Consider the following 19416-nt stretch of genomic DNA (forward strand, 5'->3'; position numbering starts at 1 on the left):
AACCATCAGATAAATTGTTTACGAAGTGACAGCATGGGTTGGGTATAGTTTAGGAGAAGGCTGTCAACGTACCCGTTGTGGAAGGTTACGAGCGGGACGGGCGCGGCGGTGGCGGTGGCGACGGCGGCGGCGGTGGCGGCGGCGGCAGCACAGGGTGCCATGCGCAGTGGTGTGCGCGCGACGGCAGCAGCGGCGGCGCTGGCGTCGTGACGCAGTGTGACGTCAGTGCGCCGTCGGCTCGATACGCGCGGACCTCATCGTCAGTCGCCGCCCGACACTGGCCGCCGAGCGTCGCGCCCTACGCGCCTTTGCCACCCGCGCTCTTTCTCATACCGGGTTTTAGTTTCGTACCACGATGACATAGCCCCAGTGCCGTGACACGAGACTACGTGAAAGCGCACACAATTTTAAGTTTTTTCGTTGGAACGAGGAAACCGTAAAGGTCCCCGTTGTTACAGAACTAGCGACGACCCACCCTACTCCGTTGAGGGACAGAGGCGAGACCGAGAGGCGGCTACCTCCTTTTTATCCGCCTTTTTCATAAAGACTAGCGAAAATGGGCGAGGTGAGTGCAGTGCTTTCTGTAGTGCATACCTTAGGCCTTTGCAGTAGCAAATCTTTGCGGGACAGTGCTTTCGTGAAGGTGCTAGTGCATGTCGGGTATAGTGAGTGCGGAAGGTAATGATGAAGGAATCGCCGTCAGCCATAGCAGTAATCATCTGCTTGTGACAAGTGCTTGCGTTCTCCGGGGCATGGCCCCTGTGTCGTTTCACGCTGGGACCTATTATGCACGTCTTTCGCCTTTGTTCTGCTACCACCGCGATTGTGTCTCATTATTAGCTTGCCCACTCAGATCGTCGAACAGTCGAGATCGTGAACACTAGTTCTTCCGTTGTTACCATTGCTTGCATTTTTATTATATTTTTTTAATTTTTAACATTCATTATCTGTGTCGTCTGTTTCTTGTTTGTTCATCTAAATCTAGTTATAGTTAATATGCAGATTATGAAATTTGAAAAATAAGGAATTGTCTAGGAAGTAATGTATCAGCAGACGGCGCCGGCCGGGTTGCGTAACTGTGCGGTATCGATCTGTGCGGAGAACGAGACACTCCGCTTGGTCTTTCATGTGACAGTGCAGGATCACTTCCTTCAACTAATCGAATTGTAATATCGATAAAACTACTAACAAGAACTTTACTGATAGATAGATAGTTGTTAGTTTATTTAAATTTACCATTGTACATCATGACATGTATTTTTTAAATCAAAATTTCATTGATAAAAAATAAAGTGTATTTTGCAAATTTCATATTTGCTTTACTTTTTATATATAATAATAAAATGTTTTTAAATTATAAAAGGCAGTACAATGGATAAACTTTTTATAATAATACAATGAATTATAAAAATTTGATAGTATAGTTCCAAATCTGTGTGAACTAAAATGCTCGGGACATTCAATATCATTGAACATTATTTCAGTATTTCAAGTCTAAAAAATAGACCATAGAATAAATCTCCACATGAGGTAATCAGCGTAAATTTTATTCAATAATAATAAAAAAAATTACATTTTATGAATATTTCCAACCTAAAATGAACTCAAATTCCATTTCCGTCAGTCTTTAAGCGGCTCCTTGCTAGGTGTTCTGAAGGAAGTAGCTAACAGGTTGTCGCGGGAGCGTACTGTGGTTCGGACACGAGAACTATAAGAGCACCGAAGGTTTATTAGAAAATTGCTTCGTCATTATGTCATTTAAATCGCATAGAGTACTGTCGCTCTATTGGAGTATTTCCTTTATCCTTTATGACGACAGCACACATCAATTAGGATGCTAGACAGTCCTTGGGGGGATATTTCTAAGTCATCTTAGATACAACATTAGAAGACCGTTTTTTTACTTTAATTTCAATAGCATAGAGCGCCTGCCGTTTCTCTATCGGAGTATTTATCGTTGACAATAGTACTCATAAATTAATATCATCTGTCTTTGGAGATATGGTAACTATGTGCCATTACTTATATTACAACATTGTGGAGACACTTTGGGTTTTTATTTGTTGCTATTCTTTTATTTAGAAATTTCTCCTAATATATCAAAATCTTGAGACACTTGTTAGCACTCTGACCGATTTTTGAAAATGACACTATTTCGTAGTTATTTAATAATGCTCACTATATTTTACTTTTCACGAACATTTGTAGTAAAAATATCCGATTTTTTTTTACAAAACTGTTTCTTTCTTTTCAGTTTGATATTTAATCCGTAATTTACTCTGTGATGGAATATTCCATAAGAGTAATATAATTGTAGGACGTATTATATTGTTTCGGAGAATGAAATTTCTAAAAATACTAAACAAAATTATATATATATATATATATATATATATATATATATATATATATATATATATATATATATATATATATATATATGAATATTTTATATTATTCCCAAAATTTCAACATACTTGGGAGATTTTAGCACAATATATGTTATGTTTTTAGATAAAAGGATTCTTTATTATTTCATTTATTACAAGACTGTCACCTATTCAGTATGTTTTTTTTTTCTCTTCTCTTTAATTTCAGTCCCTAACATGTACTTATATAATACTTTAAACGGCCATTCCTCAGAATTACTACTAGTATATTTTTCTTGATTACTCATTTACCTTTTTCTTGATTAGTAGAAATTTTAGTAAATGCCCCTTTGTATACTTACCTATTTTAGAATTTTTACATTAATGATGAATTTATTTTTACTGACAAAACTCGCTGTTCAAATAAAAAGTACTTTTAAATTATCTTTAAAATAACTTTCTCAATTGAAATATGCAATGTCACATTTCTTTGAATGTGCAAAAAAATTTTTAATAAAAAGGCCAAATTGTCAAAATTAATGCGAGGATCTGGATTTTTTTTTTTTAAGTTTATTGAAATTCCTAAGAAGAAATAATTAAAAATAAGTAGAACAAACTGTAATAAATTAAAAGCAATTTAGCATCTTCTTTAGATTAATTATATCTATTTTGAAGTAATATAATAGATAATTAACCGATACTATATATTTCAATTATATAGTAAGTTTTTTACTGGACAATCATGATATAATGGACGCCGCCTGCACTATCGGTTTATACTGGGTGGTACCTGTAAGAGATGATAGGTAAAATAAAGATTGGTCAATTAGTTCGTCGTGATAAGATTACCGGGAATGATGATGAGGGTTTCTAGTGAGTACCGCGTGAAGGTCGACCTGATAAAGTATATTGCTAAGTACATAGTAAGCAGCAAGATGTCAGGAATATGTAGATTATCAAACTAGAACTTCTTAGAACTTTGATGACAACATCTGTACCAAATTACTACTCCGGAAGACCAAATTTCAAATCATTCAAACATTTTGTTGAATTCGATATCTAACCCATATTTGTCTTGTTCTCCGGTATCTAGTCCTTATGAGTATGGAGAACCGAAAATATTATATTACATCTGTACTTTAAATAGTTTGAGTACATTTTTCTTACATCTTATATTTTCAAGTTCTTTGTTTTCTACACAGAGATTTTTTTTAACTTCTTCATATTTTCTGTCTACATCTTTAATCCATATTATAATGATAGTTTTAATTCGTATCTATCCTCTTACATAGGCTATTTTTAAATACATTACTTACTTGATACACTTTATGATTTGTTTCTTGTAAAAATTTTAAATCTAATTTTGAAGACTTTCCAATAATAACTGATAATCTACTAGGAAATATCTTGGAACATTTATTTGTTATTATTTATTAATAATAATTTTTCATTAGGTACATGTCGAAAAATCGAGTTATATTATAGATACATTTATGTACTTTTTAAATCAAAACTTGTACTCTCCACTTGATCAAATTCACCATGTTATAATTATGGTGATTAGCACTGAAATAGTTAATTATCGTGAAAAACTTATAAAAAAATAATATAGCAAATTCTAGGATAATTTCTCTACATTGTACCTCATTTTCTTGAGAAATTACTAACAGCATAACTTTTTATAGTTTAAAGAATAGTTACAGTATCGGACATCTAGAAACAAATATATACATGAAAAATATAATTTATTTTGTAATAGCATTTTGGCAATCATCCCACAGTGTCACTAGACGAGCGGCTCGATACAAAGCGCTCCTCGTCTATGTTATACATAATTATTTCATTCACGCATGTATTTACTACGATAGTAACCACTATTTTTCAGCGCTAACTAGTTTTGTCAACGAGTCAATGTATCTTTGGCCTGCTACGTATACCTACGTATTTATTTTAGTTACGTTCAATTATTGATCGGCCAGCGTGCTAATAAAAGACTTATATTCACAGCTATATTATGTACATTTACAATAATCAATATCATTCTATATTGTATGTAATATATATTTGATTTTATAGCATTTAATGAGTTTATAAATAGTCCGCTTTCTGACACTTTGAATTTGCAAATAGATAATGTTGAGTTTTAAAATATAAGCAACTCTAGTGTCATCTTGACCAGCACAGAAATAGTTGAAAGCGCATACTCGTATATTTATTTGACTATTATTTTTATAACCATTTGTAATAAAAATATTGTCTACTGTTGATAGCTACAGTCAGTCGAAGTCATATCGAAATCAGTCGCTGACATTCGTAAATACTTTATTTTCTACAATTACACTTCTTCCTAATATAATAAATTAAAAACAGTATCAGTACAGACTATTTTATCTGCCTTATTTTGCTTTATTCAATTTTATTGCAAAGTAACCGTAAAAAAGAGAAGGCACCCTATTTTTAACATGTTTGCAGTTGCGGAGACTAGTTTTGTGTTGAATTATTAAAAGGGCTTCCCTTTAACGGCTAATATTGAAGTCAAAGGAGGACTGGTTTCGATTTTTCATCAAATATTCCGGTTTAACCTTTATAGAGATTATAAATGCGGTCTCTGGCGCCCGGGGGTGGCAAGTGGCAACCTTGTCTTTTAGCTATTTATGTCGAGGGTACCGAGTGGGGGTTGGTCCACAGCGCGCATGCCCGGTGCGCCGCCGCTTATGTAACACGGGCGACCACGCCGCCGCATGTCTGTCTCTCCAGTTAACACGATCTTATCCACCCTCCTTCGTCATATGAATATTGCATCACCTCCGCCTTCCACATTCAGAGGTCGGCTCAGAGATTCTAATTAAGCTTCCTAAAGATTAAAACCCTACCTTTACGGAAATAGTCAGAATCTATTATCTAGGCATCTTGGATAATTCATGAGGTTTTTTTTACTTAAATTTTGTGCCCATCCAACTTCTGTCACTTAGATGGTATATATTCTACTATTCGCTCCAGTTATTCGTGTGATGGCCTTGAATAGAATTCAGGGCGCGGTTTAATGAGGCCTATATGAAAACGTTCATCAATTATCGACGGTGACAGCTGACTTGTTCACGGCTACGTGGACGCATTTAGATGTAACTATATTGCACCCTTATCGCGCACAATTCATACGTTACCAGCACTTACGTAAGAGTCCATATCCAGTTCAGGGCGATACGTAAATATAGTCACAAATCACCCTCGAGGCAGGTGCCAATTTAATATTTTCAGAGCTGATGACATTACTGAAACATGCATGTTATTTACCTATAAATGTATGTTAAATCATTTTGTCGTTACAAAGTGAACATATCTAAAATTAATTTATCGTTATTATAGATTTTTACATTTCCTTAATGGGTACTTCAAATTTATACACATTATTTCACACGTATTTTTTTGAATAATTATTACAAAGTATCGGTAAAAGGTAGCTGATAGCACACCACGTTATATATTTTATAGTAGGTATTCATAATTATATTATTTTTAATTTTGAAATTATATTATTAATATTAAGAAGTGTCGCTTAACATCTTGTAAAATTAAATTTAATAATAAAATATGTAACTAACTAACATATGTACTTATAAAATATGGCAGTCAGTACCGGGAATGTTCATTATAGGATTATGTATTTTTTTTTTTTCAACCTAAAATAAATCCGATATATAATGATTATAAAGCGACTGTGTATCGATATTTTCAATGTCCTTACCGCTGCTCTCAAGTTCGCATGCGTAACTAAACCGTATCAATTGAGTGCCATCGAGCGATGGTCCCCAGGGTATACTTACGTCCGTCAAGGTTATAACCGCGCGATCAGTTATTGTGTGCTACTCTACTCGCCATACAATCCCCTTCATAGTCTCCTATGGAATTATTTTATAGTCCTATTATGCAACTTACTCTTTAATGTTGATGTAGCAGTAGTTTCTGTACTTTATTATTTATCACTTTATGATTTTTTTATAATATTGTGCACTAAGTTACTGAATTTTTTAAAATGTCTAATATTATTTAACTCAGTTCTTTGCATAAATTTCAAGGCACTTTCTGTTTTGTATCGATATAGCATGATTTTAATCGTATGAAATTCTAACTGTACCATTACTTTTTACACATTCATATTTTATTTCATAAATCGTGCTGTATCGTTACTCATCACTATCAGCCATTCATGATGCATGACCCATAGGGTCCCTAGTAGAATGTGTCTAGCCCCTAGTTGTGTTTGCAGCATGGCCGTACCGACTCGTACCGCGTCGCAACCATCGGCCCCATTAAGGACGATAATAGAACCGCTGACGGACAGTACAAGGTTTATATTTACATTACCATCTTTCATTTGATGTTCTGAAGTGATGATTGATGCCAGCACTCAGTGTATTATGCGTGGCAGTCAATCGTCGCTTGATATTGCATGCTTACCTCATATAGTATTATTTTATTTTTAAAGTTTGCTGCGAAATTTTATTTTTCAGTCTCCATAAACTATAAGTAAAAATATTATAAACTTGCAATTAAAGTGCAATTATTGGTGGTGGTCAATAAATTGTTTGTTATGATTTATTTATACGTTGTTTTTAATATGTTTGCAGACACGCCGGAAACCCCCCGCGAAAAAACGGAAAACAGGAGATTTAGATGACCTGAAACAAGAGTTGGACATTGACTACCACAAAGTATCACCTGAGGAACTATACCAAAGATTTCAAACACATCCCGAAAATGTAAGAAATTAAATTATTAACACAAAAAAAAAAACACCAAAGATAAAATTATATATGTTGATTATATTCTGTTATTTAAAAAAAAAATTATCTAATCCCTAATAAATTTAAAAATGCACAATACTAAAATACGTTTTTATATTTCAGGGCCTTAGTCACGCAAAAGCGAAAGAGAACCTCGAAAGGGACGGTCCAAATGCGCTCACACCTCCAAAGCAGACACCCGAATGGGTGAAGTTTTGTAAAAATCTGTTCGGCGGTTTCGCGTTATTACTGTGGATTGGTGCTATTCTATGCTTTATTGCCTACGGAATTCAGGTTAGAATTATTTATGAATTATATTTTATAATTGGTAAGGGATAGGCAGCAGCGTCCCTCTTAAAAAAACACCAAAACCTAACTCTGGTTGCCAACCTGCCTGCCAAGTATGGCTACTACTGGCAAAACCCCCCAACAGAAGAAGCCTATGTTCTTGTATGAAGTATTATTATTGTATGAAGCAGTATATAATTGATGACTGATATGATGAATATAGTCTTCAAGATTGTAGCCTTTAAGGAACCCAGTATAATCATAGATCTTGATGTTCGTACTATTATTCCTCCCTGTAGGAGAAACTTACAATATTCCGTCAGGTGTGCCACCAGTTTATTATGACTTTTCCAATGACGTAGGAAAATGATGAAAAAACTTGGTTACAGGCTAGTACCGTAGAAGAACCAGCGGACGACAACTTGTACCTCGGCATTGTATTGGCAGCTGTAGTAATTGTGACGGGTATCTTCTCATACTATCAAGAAAGCAAGTCATCGAAGATCATGGAATCTTTCAAAAACATGGTGCCACAGTTCGCTACCGTCATACGTGAAGGCGAGAAGTTGACGCTGCGCGCTGAAGACCTTGTACTCGGTGATATCGTTGAGGTACAGTTAGTTCAGCAGTTTAATTTTATTACTTGTCATATATTTGTTTATGGTAGCGGTATGGCTGCAGCACAGTCGTTTACTATCATCTTTATAACAACACATCGTCCTACTGTTCAACATGGTTCTCTTCATAATTCATAAGGAACTAAATCTTTATATTGGCCTACTATTATACTACGCCAACCAAGCGACTTGCTATATGAAGTAAATTATCCTTGTCTAGGACTAATTATATTTCAATACGTTTACAACAAAAATGAGTCGTGTAACTGAACTTTGTATTGTAACTCCGGCACCATATAGAGCTAGGAGTACAGATTTTTTTTTTTTAAGTAAAACAAAATCTTTCATTGCGAATCACATGACATGACATATGCTTATTAACGGCGTACAAAGTTTCTTGTCCCGTATAATCAAGTGTATTTATGTGAAAGTTTTTTAGTATAGTATGATTCACTTAAACCAAGATAGAAGAGTATACTAAAAATGGCAACCATGGTCATATTAGGACCGATATTCTTCGAATTTACTGATGTTGTTCATTACAGATGATCCAATTTTAATCAGATTAGACATTGGTTTATTTGCCTTATTAGTATCATAAAAAATACAAGATCAAGTTTAAGGTCAAAATATTATAATCCTAGGTGAAATTCGGCGATCGTATCCCTGCTGACATCCGCATCATCGAAGCGCGCGGTTTCAAAGTAGACAATTCAAGTTTGACTGGCGAGTCGGAGCCTCAGTCCCGCGGAGCAGAGTTCACCAACGAAAACCCATTGGAAACTAAGAATTTAGCATTTTTCTCTACCAACGCTGTTGAAGGTACCGCTAAGGGCATCGTAATCTGCTGTGGAGACAATACTGTGAGTATACGACTAAAAACTTGACAGATCTTAGTCCCACTGCGCCAGTCTGGCTGTGCCCTCGTTTTAATGTTCACGTAAAGAATGATCTCGCAAAAAAACGGATCAATCAATTCCAACAGTACCAGCTGTTTTGAGAGTTCAATTAAACAGCCGGACAGACACAGTCATATATTGAAATGTAAATAATGAATAAAATCATTCTCTACAGTATTGATAGGCGAATTGACAATCATTTTTAAAACTCTCCGTCTTCAATAGGTAATGGGTCGTATTGCCGGCTTAGCTTCTGGCCTGGATACTGGAGAAACGCCGATTGCCAAAGAAATTCACCATTTTATCCATTTGATCACCGGTGTAGCTGTGTTCCTTGGTGTTACGTTCTTCGTCATTGCCTTTATCCTCGGGTACCATTGGCTTGACGCTGTCATTTTCCTTATTGGTAAGATTAATTTCTTCATAATATTTAATGTGTAAAATTGATGTATTAATTGAATAATATGTATTATTTAAATGTGTTTCAAAGTTAAATGTCTATATTTTTTCTCTCTTTTTAACTTTGTGTTAATTTTGACGTAACTTTATTGCTTTACAAAGATCTGCGTAGATTTTATAAAAGCCTCCCCAAATGCTTTCATTCAAAATGTATTAGAAGAGAGAGAGAGAGAGAAAAACCATTTTGTTCTCTTGCAGGTATCATTGTAGCCAATGTACCAGAAGGTCTACTCGCCACTGTCACTGTATGTCTAACCCTGACTGCCAAACGAATGGCTTCCAAGAACTGCTTGGTAAAGAATCTGGAAGCTGTCGAGACCCTCGGCTCCACGTCCACGATCTGTTCCGACAAGACCGGCACTCTCACACAGAACAGAATGACTGTAGCTCATATGTGGTTCGACAACCAGATCATAGAGGCTGACACTACTGAGGATCAATCTGGAGTACAGTACGGTACGTGTAAAGTCAAGGAAGACATCTAACTCTTACTCTTACGTAGAGACAATCTTCGTGGTTATTTCTTCACTGTCAGAAAATTAATGAGTCCAGTAGAATTAATGCTACTGTTAAAAAATCCTGATAAAATAGTTGACAATTTATTTGAAAATTGACAAATTTAAAAATATAGTCACGATTGTGATTCTTAATTATTTATTTAGTGATATTTGTGCATTTAAATTCTCTTCTTTTTACTTTTTCTTACTTTGAATATTTAAGAAAGCATTAACTACTTGGTTGTCCTCCAGACCGCACTAGTCCTGGTTTCAAGGCGCTCGCCAAAATCGCGACTCTCTGCAACCGTGCCGAGTTCAAGGGTGGTCAGGACGGCGTTCCTATCTTGAAGAAGGAAGTAGCTGGTGACGCTTCGGAAGCTGCGCTGCTCAAATGCATGGAACTGGCTCTCGGTGACGTGATGTCCATCAGGAAACGTAACAAGAAAGTGTGCGAGATTCCCTTCAACTCAACGAACAAGTACCAGGTCTCAATTCACGAAAGTGATGACGCAAGCGATCCTCGCCACCAGCTCGTGATGAAGGGTGCCCCCGAAAGGATCCTAGAACGTTGCAGCACTATTTTCATTGGTGGCAAGGAAAAGGTCAATAAGATTTCTACTTCATTCTTTCAATATTTCATTCAATCTACTTCATTTGTATATATATTTTTAAGGTTATACAAAAATTTTAAAAATAATAGAAAACTAAACTAGTCTAAAAAAATTAAACTACATAAATAACACGAACAAATTAAGATTTTAAAAGCTGCTATACACTTTATCATATAATATATTATATATGATAATTTAAAACATTTTTAGGAATTTTGAAATTCTGTGCGTCTATCTACTTTTATTGCTAACAGTACTTATCTATAAATTCCAATGAATTCAACAAGGGTAAAATATAGCTAAAGGGTATTTATTATGGGAGTAAGTTCATCTTTTCAACCGATGTCAAAAAGAAGTTTCTCAATTCGGTTGTATTTTTTAATGTTTGTCACTTCAGAACTCCGTCAGTTGTAAATCAATTTGAAAAGTTATTTTGTTATCTGCAAAGGATATACAGATTGGCTCATAGAAACTTTATCAAAACCGATTCAATAGTTTCATTTTTAAATCAAAATAACTGGTTTTGCCACAATTAAAGTCAGTTTTTTTTTATGGAACATAATTTTTTAAATTCATCACCAAATAATTACAATACTAGGTTTTGGATGAAGAAATGAAGGAGGCATTCAACAACGCGTACCTCGAACTGGGTGGTCTCGGCGAACGTGTGCTCGGTTTCTGCGACCTCCAACTACCCTCTGACAAGTATCCCATCGGATACAAATTCAATACGGATGACCCCAACTTCCCCCTGGACAACCTGCGATTTGTGGGCCTTATGAGTATGATTGACCCTCCCCGTGCCGCTGTGCCTGACGCCGTCGCTAAATGCCGATCAGCTGGTATCAAGGTCAGTTGCTATAATAGTGTGAAATTATGAGAATTTGCGTTTTTTTTTTAATTTATTCTATACAGAGTAGTAACATATATACTAAAGTGATATTTTTTGAATATACGTGTGTTCAGTGAGAGCGAATTGAATACTAGTTGATATTTAAAAAAATATTTGCAACACATTAATTAATTTACTTTGATGAGATTAAAAGAGTATGTGCATTGTTGCCACATGTTTAAAGCAATATATAACTTTTTTGTTAGAATAACCAAGAATTGACAGTTGTCTATATGTTCTTATACTTCTCTAATATCTCTTTTTTTATCGAATTTATACTGAATACCAGTGTTTTATAATGAGCCTAAATAACTAGATAAACAACATTTTTTGGTGTATATCCCTAAATGTTGGTATATATTTCAGGTTATCATGGTGACTGGTGATCATCCTATCACAGCCAAGGCCATTGCGAAGTCCGTCGGTATTATCTCGGAAGGCAATGAGACTGTTGAAGATATCGCTGCTCGCCTCAACATCCCCGTATCCGAAGTGAACCCACGCGAAGCTAAAGCCGCCGTCGTCCACGGAACTGAACTTCGGGAATTGAACTCTGACCAGCTTGATGAAATTCTCAAGTAAAATACATATTCTTCTCTCTTTCAATATTTATCTATTTACTACAAAAACTAGTCAATTTTATTATAGTGATTATCTTTCAATTACCATTTCACGAGAAGATAAAGTTACGTTCTATATCGGTATGACCATATACTAAAACTATGTCTTTAGTTATTGTTATTGAAAGTTTTTATGACTCTTCTGTATAATTTTGATATCATAATTTTCATCTTAGAATGAAATTAATAAAATGGGTTAGAACAACGATTTATCCATTTCGAATATTTTTCAATCATCGTATCAAATATTTCATTTATATATTAATAAAGTGAAAAATTCGACACAGTAATCAAGTTGTCTGTTTGTAATTTTATACAGGTATCACACTGAAATCGTATTCGCCCGCACGTCACCGCAACAGAAACTGATCATCGTTGAAGGCTGCCAGCGTCTCGGTGCCATTGTGGCTGTAACAGGCGACGGTGTGAACGACTCCCCTGCCTTGAAAAAAGCTGACATCGGTGTAGCTATGGGTATCGCTGGATCCGACGTATCCAAACAGGTATTGATCATAATCACATTTAATTGACATTTAATTTTTTATAAGGATGTTTAGATGTATGGATATTTGATATTTAATCACCCTTAAATGACTAAACGAATTTGAATGAAGTTAGGTACATAGTTAGGTACATACCTAAAATGAACACAGTTTTTTTTAACATGAAATCTAAATGTTAACATACAATTTACAATTACTTATTTGTGTACTAGGCTGCTGACATGATTCTCCTCGACGACAACTTCGCGTCTATCGTCACTGGCGTTGAGGAAGGCCGACTGATCTTCGACAATCTGAAGAAATCCATTGCGTACACGCTCACTTCCAACATCCCTGAGATCTCGCCCTTCCTTGCCTTTATCCTATGCGACATTCCACTACCACTTGGCACTGTCACGATCCTTTGCATCGATCTTGGAACTGACATGGTAAGTTCGACCTTATCTATTTATTCTTACGGTCTATTAAAGAGTTGCATTACAACATCATTTTGTTTTACCAATGTATCATTAAAATGACCTAATTTGTATTATTTATAATATTTAATTTGCGATATTAAGGAAATGATGTTGTATTTGTACATCTTTTGTATTAACTAATGTTTAATATTCTTTTTAAACAGGGACGAAAATACTGTGATGTTTATATAAATTTAGCGTAAGTTATGTATAAGTGATCTATTCACAGCTGTCACTCTGTGTAATATAACAATATTAGATTGAAACTAAAATGGACCTTATTAGATAAACTGACAATGTTCTAAAACTTAAAACATACACTCTCAGGTCCTGTGACACACATTAAATAAAATACAAATACACTACTAGTATTAATACAGTTGCTTTGTACACACATTGATAGCTGGGAAATTTATTTTCCTTAATATTCCAGCGTGGGAATATAGAACAGATATGCAAATAACTATATAAGTGATTAACATTAGGTGCCAGCGATTGCGCTGGCGTACGAGGCAGCAGAGGCGGACATTATGAAACGCCCGCCCAGGAACCCATTTTGCGACAAACTTGTCAACGAGAGGTCTCTATTATATCTAGCATAGTATTGCCGTTTTATAATCCTAACTGGATTCAGCTAATAACATGTTGTCTCGATATCGTGACGAGTGGTGTTACTCTAATGTAAGATTTATTTTATATAATCATAAATACCAGATTCCCTCGAGATTTTACAAGTATCAGGAGGCGCTTATGATTATGTAAGATAGCTATAATAAATTAATGTGTTATGATGTATGAAATGTGGTATCATGCAGACGATCTTATCTATAATCTCCTACTAATACAGCATCTGACAACTAAACGAGTTCTGTGAATATGCCTATGAGGTGTTCTAGTCTAGAAATCTAATAATTTCGTGTGTTTTGTTTTCATTTAACTTTTACATATATACCTAGTGATGAGGAGCGTAATAGCACGAACAAGTGATGGCCCGCAAAGGTTACCGTAGTGTACGCTCTACAAGTTAGACAGACACAGCACACTGATGTTTCACAGTCACCGCCATGCCATTACCATTCTCATTCGTTCAGTCGAACCTCTCATCAAAGTACGACCATTGTGAAGCTCCGAAATGGACACGTCCATTCATTCATTTAGTTAAATTTACGTTCCACATTACAGATATGTCCCATACCTGCCACAACGATGTCATCCCATGATCTACATTTTTATGTGTTACCGATTATTTTTCTATAACATAGTTATTAAGCATTACAAGTAGTTGCAAGCATGCGCCGAAATCTACATTCGTACTCTGTATGTCGAAGGTTCAAAGTGTAGTAGTGGCGTCTGATTGCAATTGGCTTGCTAAGTGTTCGATGTTGTACACATGTGATAACGATGCAGCACGCTTTGGTCCGAGCGCGTACGTAACACGAGCGCGGCGGGCGGACGCGCGATCGCTCGCCGCCCGCTCACATGGCTAGTGTTTGTGTAGGTGCCCGCCATTTCCCTGGCCTACGAGGAGGCCGAATCTGACATAATGAAGCGACAGCCGCGTAATCCTTTCACTGATAAACTCGTTAACGAGAGGTAAAACATCACGAGTGGCATCCGCACTCGTTCAAAGATATTATTCTATCCGCTAATTGCTTGCTATACCACGTGTAAGTTAGTCTTCAATATTAAAGTTTGGTTGTTGCCTGCGTGTGTGGACACGTGTCCTGTAGGTACACGACTCACTCTCTATGTGTATTGAAGGCGACCATCGCACCGCTCCTAACTTTTGCCTTGCGTTGTCTTTTGATACGTTCTTTTCTATACTAACAAATCTCCTTTCCTTTAACCGTATTTAGATTGATGTGGTTATGGAACAATGCGTTGTGCTGTGACCACATGGAGTCCGAACACATTGTTCCATTATTTTGGTGGACTTATTGGTAATTTAAATGTCTTGTGAGTGGTTGTTGGAAGGTAAGTGTTCGGTGTCTCTCTGTCTCTGTCATTTGTCTAACGTGCATGTGTACCCTATGAATTTAACGTTTTCTTATGAAAACTAATAAAATTGTATACGAGATTAAATCGTTTATCAATAATTAAAAAAAAATACCAAATTTATAATTGGTATTCGCGAAAGAGTTCCTCTTACAATTTTATTAGCGTTACATGTTTTATTCTGATTATATTGTTTATCCTATACCGTATTTCTTTATATCTCATTTGTTACCTCTCATATCTCCATGTATACCATGACACTACTATTTCAACACAAGATATCGCCATCATTCAGTTTACTTACTTTATCACAAGCTTCACCACGACACATTTTCGTATATTTTACCGTTAGGCTAATATCATCTATCCATAGGCAACAGTTACACAAATTTGTATTATACATACTATTTATAATAAACAATGTTATTCAAACGCTGCTAACCTTTATTTGTAACTTCTATCACTAGTGTAGTATTTCGAATTATATTTTGTACTAAGTCTCTTATTAAGGAAGGTAAAGCTGTCGTAATTTTTAAATTTAATCACGCCACTTTTTTCTATTTTTACCTCTACTTATAGCTAATTTATGCGTAATAAATAAGTAAATCAATAACTAGTCTTACTGCTAACTTTTTAATAATTGTTTCCTGATACCGCTAGTTGTAGTGCGTTTTATATGCGGCTCTGCCGTCGGATGTGTGCGTATATTTATTATGTATATATAAGCCGCGAGTGCGCCGTCGTGTGCGCGTGTTGGTTTGTCCTGATTGCTTGGTGTTACCGAAGGTGCCTGCTATATCATTGGCGTACGAGGCGCCCGAGTCCGATATCATGAAGCGGCAGCCGCGGGACCCTTACCGCGACAACCTCGTCAACAGAAGGTTCGCCTCGCACCCACAGTCCTGCCGCGCTCGCCGCTCGCCGCTCGCGCGTGCCGACGCTTCTAGTTAATTATATGGGTGTTAACACTGTTGTTAGCCCACTCTCAAGTAACCTCGCGATAAATACCAGAAACGTCACGCTGATTTGTTAGTGAGAGCCCCGTTTGAAGTAATGCATGCATTTGTTACGTACTGGCAACACAGGTGGTTGGTGCCGCTGGGTCTCACTAGCGAGTTCGCTATGCAATTGTTCCTGCGTATTTAAAGTGATGTCCGCAGCCGTGTTCACTGTTCAAGCGAAAGTAAATTTGAAATTTGAACAGTGAGGCTACTCATAATGTCCAACGTTGACAAGAATATACTGGATGTGGAAGAGTGATAATAATATAAGAGTACAGCACTAAGCAATTGGCAATAATGGTGGTGATTTAAAACTGAAATTCATCAATTAATTCAAAATTGACAACGACAAATAGCAATATACCTACTTGGGTATTGTGGTATAATTTTAAATACAAAATAAATATACAAATGAATAGTATTTAATTTTTTTCTTAAACGCCAAGAAAAGCTTTTTTACTTACAAGTTTATAGATTTCTAAATATTGCATAGAAGTCTATCTTTTATATATATATATATACCATAGATTTAGAGCAGTTAGTTATCTTTATTCTACTTCTTTGATCTTCACTCTTCCATGTTTCAAAAATAGTGAAAAAAAAAACAGTGTTAATTAAAATGCACGTTTAGTGAGCAAATTAGAGCAGTGTTTTTCAACCTTTTTGATTATACGACTACTTTGTACTTAAAAATTCTATCGACTCCTCCCATATAGATTTTATATCCCCCTAATACCGTAATAAAAGTATGTTGGTGATATTAAAGATATCAAGTTGAAAGTTAACACTATATAAGATATTCGCAGGTGATCTACAGGCAGTATTACATTCTACATAAAAATTAAGACGGAAAATGAACACTATTTAGAAAGTTAATTGCATAATTGCGTCTCAAAAATGCAACTACGATTCAAGGAATTTTTAAATAAACAAACAGCCTTCCCATTTAAATTAAAAACCCTATGATATTATCTAGTTTGCGAGCGTGACCCCCTTCAGTTCGTACCCCCCCCCCTCACAGGTTGAAAAACACTGAATTAGAGGAGTATCGTGTAGTCTTCGTCATAGACAACGCACTAGTGGATTAATTTGTGTGACGTGTCGTATTAGTCCGTAGATTCATAGTGAAAAATAAACATTACGGAATGATTTAGGTGACATGGAGCCATTAGATTATAGTTCTTCGTTATTATTTGAAGCGGTATTTATATTACTTTTATTACATTATAGTATATGTAATTTCTTTTTCTTAATATATTATTATATATTTCTATATTATGTATAGCACGTAGATAAAGTGCTGATTTATCACTCGCTAACTACAATAGCTTCCACGCCTCACACACACAACTAGGACTCTTAATTTAAGCTGTCTATTATTTGCCTTATTACTCCAATATTCTATGTTCCTATAATTTTATTTATTACATTAGAAACATAACTTTAAATTTCCATTATCAAATTAAAATATAAAATGTAACAAAAATTCTTAATGTTATAGAATTTTTATTTGGAATTTGTTACGTTTCTAATGAGTTTCGCTAGTAACCAACTTATATTGCTATAACCTTGCTTGCTATGAACATATAAAATTCTGCATGTTGGGTGTTATGTTAAATAAGTAAGTATTACATAATCGCTATGTGAAAATCAAATTGGTACAAAGGGCCAATCGTGTTAAATTGATTTTGAATTGATTTACCATATTGTTTATTAAATTTAACAAGGGTGAAGATTTAGATTTAAAGAAAATTAACTTAAAAAATCATGGCTACTTTTGATAAACAATATATGTATTTTGAGTATGTATATTATTCAAAATATTTCAAAAATTAATATTACTACCTCCAGTTTAAACATAAGTTGATTTTTTTAACTATTTATTAATTTATGTTCACAATATATATACTGATGTTTCCATTTGGTTTTCATTGCGACATAACAAATTAATAATATAACAACACGAGTTATTCAATATACATTATAATTTCACACTAAGAACTACTGATCAATAATTTAGCACAAAAATTTGAATTTAAATAACAATATATCCTTTTAAATATGACTGATCAGTAACTCAAGCAACTTAGTAAATGCAAAGGAATATCACGCACTAGCTCAACTTGTGCATATCGTATTAATAGATTTTAAACTATAACACAACATTAATTAATTCTATTTTCCTTTACCTTTTAATGTAGTCATTTGACACGAGTTTATTGGGATTGGCAGGCTTATCTCGATGGCCTATGGGCAAATCGGTATGATCCAAGCCGCCGCCGGATTCTTCGTGTACTTCGTGATAATGGCTGAGAACGGATTCCTCCCACTTAAACTCTTCGGCATCAGGAAGCAATGGGACTCGAAGGCTATCAACGACTTGACTGACTCCTATGGACAGGAATGGGTATGTACTAATTTGACCATATTAAATTTGTAATTAAAAAAAATCTAGAAATTACAATGTTAATTCTCAGCTTAACACGGAATTACGAGACTATGTTTTTAGTAAAAACTGTAGATTTTACGCAGTACCACTAAATTTATAATATCTCTATAGAAAATATTACTGGCAATAACAAACAGACCTTTGTCTATATTTTTTTAACATATTAAATGGAAACTCACTTATATATGAACAACATTCAAAATGTTAGCCTCTTAAATCATATATGTCTGTCTGACTGTCTTATCCTTTATAATATTACATTTAAATATTTAACAATCTCGCCTCTTAACATTTATATTCTTTTCTATGATATTTTTTGTTTAATTTCAAATTTTACTTTAAGTGTGCCTATTCTGACTAAATTTGAACGTTTGCAGACATACCGGGATCGCAAAGCCCTCGAGTTCACTTGCCACACAGCCTTCTTCGTGTCGATCGTCGTTGTACAATGGGCCGATTTGATTATTTGCAAGACCCGTCGCAATTCGATCGTCCACCAGGGCATGCGCAACTGGGCACTCAACTTCGGCCTCATCTTTGAAACCGCTCTGGCCGCCTTCCTGTCGTATACGCCTGGCATGGACAAAGGTCTCAGGATGTATCCTCTCAAGTGAGTATCCTCCTAAATTTAAAATTATATAAATTTATTAATCAGCATTTATATAAATTGAAAACTTACTGATTAAAATCTTATCGAAAAAAAAATATCTAAATTGGTGCAGGTCTAGTTTTATTTTACTTAACGCAAGATATTCTGGCATAAAAACCTATAGATTGATGTGCTTGTGTGAATAAACTACATTTTGATTATATCTTATTTTATATAACAAATCATACTTCACTATATGTTAGTATTCTAAAAGATAATGAGATAGACAACGTTTATTTCAAACTAGAAAATCTATAATTCTGAATATGGAACTCCCAATTCCAAATTTGAAATATGTAACTCTCAATATAGAACTTGTCAAAAA

General features: G+C 35.0%; 1 protein-coding gene across 8 annotated transcripts in view; it reads left to right on the top strand.

Annotated features, from left to right (window-relative positions):
* Window positions 1-19416, top strand: part of LOC113519629 (sodium/potassium-transporting ATPase subunit alpha) — a 62791-nt gene that overhangs the window by 40787 nt on the left and 2588 nt on the right. Inside the window, exons 2-17 of one of the 8 annotated variants that reach the window (XM_026904760.3) lie at window positions 459-565; window positions 6637-6717; window positions 6998-7129; window positions 7277-7447; window positions 7831-8052; window positions 8703-8921; window positions 9183-9363; window positions 9615-9872; window positions 10166-10515; window positions 11123-11374; window positions 11783-11994; window positions 12356-12539; window positions 12752-12967; window positions 14496-14590; window positions 18226-18400; window positions 18820-19052. In XM_026904760.3, the coding sequence (XP_026760561.2) occupies window positions 557-565; window positions 6637-6717; window positions 6998-7129; window positions 7277-7447; window positions 7831-8052; window positions 8703-8921; window positions 9183-9363; window positions 9615-9872; window positions 10166-10515; window positions 11123-11374; window positions 11783-11994; window positions 12356-12539; window positions 12752-12967; window positions 14496-14590; window positions 18226-18400; window positions 18820-19052 (2990 nt within the window). In that variant the 5' untranslated portion in view covers window positions 459-556. Of the gene's footprint in view, window positions 1-239; window positions 566-6636; window positions 6718-6997; window positions 7130-7276; window positions 7448-7830; window positions 8053-8702; window positions 8922-9182; window positions 9364-9614; window positions 9873-10165; window positions 10516-11122; window positions 11375-11782; window positions 11995-12355; window positions 12540-12751; window positions 12968-13482; window positions 13578-14495; window positions 14591-15778; window positions 15874-18225; window positions 18401-18819; window positions 19053-19416 lie in introns of those variants that run through there. The other 7 variants (XM_026904761.3, XM_052900755.1, XM_052900753.1 and 4 more) reach the window with 7 other exon arrangements.

The sequence above is a fragment of the Galleria mellonella genome, unplaced genomic scaffold (assembly GCF_026898425.1).
Source record: "Galleria mellonella isolate WM207_F2 unplaced genomic scaffold, CSIRO_AGI_GalMel_v1 utg65, whole genome shotgun sequence".
NCBI lineage: Eukaryota > Metazoa > Arthropoda > Insecta > Lepidoptera > Pyralidae > Galleria > Galleria mellonella.